This window comes from Cebus imitator, unplaced genomic scaffold, assembly GCF_001604975.1.
Source record: "Cebus imitator isolate Cc_AM_T3 unplaced genomic scaffold, Cebus_imitator-1.0 Scaffold1, whole genome shotgun sequence".
Lineage (NCBI taxonomy): Eukaryota > Metazoa > Chordata > Mammalia > Primates > Cebidae > Cebus > Cebus imitator.
The window spans coordinates 17,765,406-17,767,108 of record NW_016107316.1 but is presented as its reverse complement, the minus strand read 5'-3'; the positions used below and the strand labels follow the sequence as shown (position 1 = coordinate 17,767,108).

At 36.0% G+C, this 1,703-nt stretch overlaps 2 protein-coding genes across 2 annotated transcripts in view; one reads left to right on the top strand and one right to left on the bottom strand.

The window, feature by feature from the left end:
* LOC108301632 overlaps window positions 1–1,703 on the top strand; it is a 480,010-nt gene that overhangs the window by 233,143 nt on the left and 245,164 nt on the right. The window lies entirely within an intron of this gene.
* Window positions 1–1,703, bottom strand: part of RAB10 (RAB10, member RAS oncogene family) — a 95,131-nt gene that overhangs the window by 23,113 nt on the left and 70,315 nt on the right. Inside the window, exon 3 of the mRNA XM_017524511.2 lies at window positions 772–910. Coding sequence (XP_017380000.1) covers window positions 772–910 — 139 coding nt within the window. The remainder of the gene's footprint in view (window positions 1–771; window positions 911–1,703) is intronic.

The following is a 1,703-nucleotide window of genomic DNA, read 5'->3' as shown; positions in this document are numbered from 1 at the left end:
AAAAAAAAAAAAAAAAAAAAAAAAAAAAAAAAAAAAAAAAAAAAAAAAAAGAATAAAACAAAACAAAACAACTGCTGGACATTTCATTCATTCAATAAAAATATATTAAGAAAAAATTATTCCTGGTGGTCTAGTGGTTAGGAGAAAAAAGAAAAGAAAAGTCATTTCCAGAAAGTCACTGTAAAACCACTGGTAGCTTCTATTTTGGGTCATCTTATAAGATGGCTATATAGAGTTTTGAAGTAATTTACTAATTGTCTTTAATGGGGCTCTAGATAGACTTCCCAAAAACTTAAGAAAAAGGTAGGCAAATAATAACATTAACTTTGTGTGTGTGTGTGAGCCGGAGTCTTGCTCTGTTGCTCAGGCTAGAATGCAGTGGTGCGATCTCAGCTCACTGCAAATGTCTGCCTCCCCGGTTCAAGCCATTCTCCTACTTTAGCCTCTCCAGAAGCTGGGACTACAGGCACATGCCACCATGCCCAGCTAATTTTTGTAATTTTTAGTAGGGACAAGGTTTCACCACGTTGGCCAGGCTGGTCTCAATCTCCTGACCTCAGGTGATCCTCCTGCATGAGCCTCCCAAAGTGCTCGAATTACAGGTGTGAACCACTGCACCCAGCCAACATTAGCTTTTAGAAAACAGAAATACTTCAATAATAATGACTTAAACGGTACATTATATCATGAAGATCAACTGGAATATTTATTCTTCCTAACCAAGCACACAAATGTGTGTTCATGAAGGGTTTATACAATTTCTAGTCTTACCTCATCTATGTTTCTAAGCCATTTGCTGATGTTTTCAAAACTTTTACCATTGGTGATGTCATATACTAGCATGATACCCATTGCTCCTCTGTAGTAGGAGGTTGTGATGGTGTGAAATCGCTCCTGGCCTGCTGTATCCCTGAAATAAACAGCCAATAATTTCTATTAAGCATTTTGATATTATCACATTTCACATAAAGGACAAAACAAGAATAAATAATTAGTTTTTTCTAAGTATATATAAAAACTTTTTAGTTGAAGGAAATTAATAACCTACCCATATTGGATAAAAATCCGAAAGGGAAAAGAGTAGGAAGTGACAAATAAAACTCAAGGTTATTGAATAAGCACTAGCAAACACCATAAAAACTCTTGAAATTCAATTTTATTTAATAATTTAGTTCCATAATGCAATACAAAAGCAGGAAGAATTTTTAGAACATTAGAGAACTATACCATACGATAGCCACATTTACATTTAGAATCATTTACAAAATGTTGTAAAGATAACCTCGCTTATAAATAAGACAGAAGTGTAAATAATACTATTTTTCTCATTATTTAATGCTTAAAGCCAAAGGTGTAAGATTTCTTCCTGTAACTATGTCCTCTCATTTGTATCATCATTTTGCTCTTTTATGATAATCTCATAAGCTTACAAACATGTTTTAGTATCTTTTTTTAAAAAGCAAAAATAAGGCCAGGCGTGGTAGCTCATGCCTGTAATCCCAGCACTTTGGGAGGCCAAGGTGGGCAGAGCACTTGAGGTCAGAAGTTCAAGACCATTCTGGCCAAAATGGTGAAACCCTGTCTCTACTAAAAATACAAAAATTAGTTGGGCGTGGTGGTGCACGCCTGCAATCCCAGCTACTCGGGAGGCTGAGGCAGGAGGATCACGTGAACATGGGAGATGGAGGTTGCAGTGAGCTGAG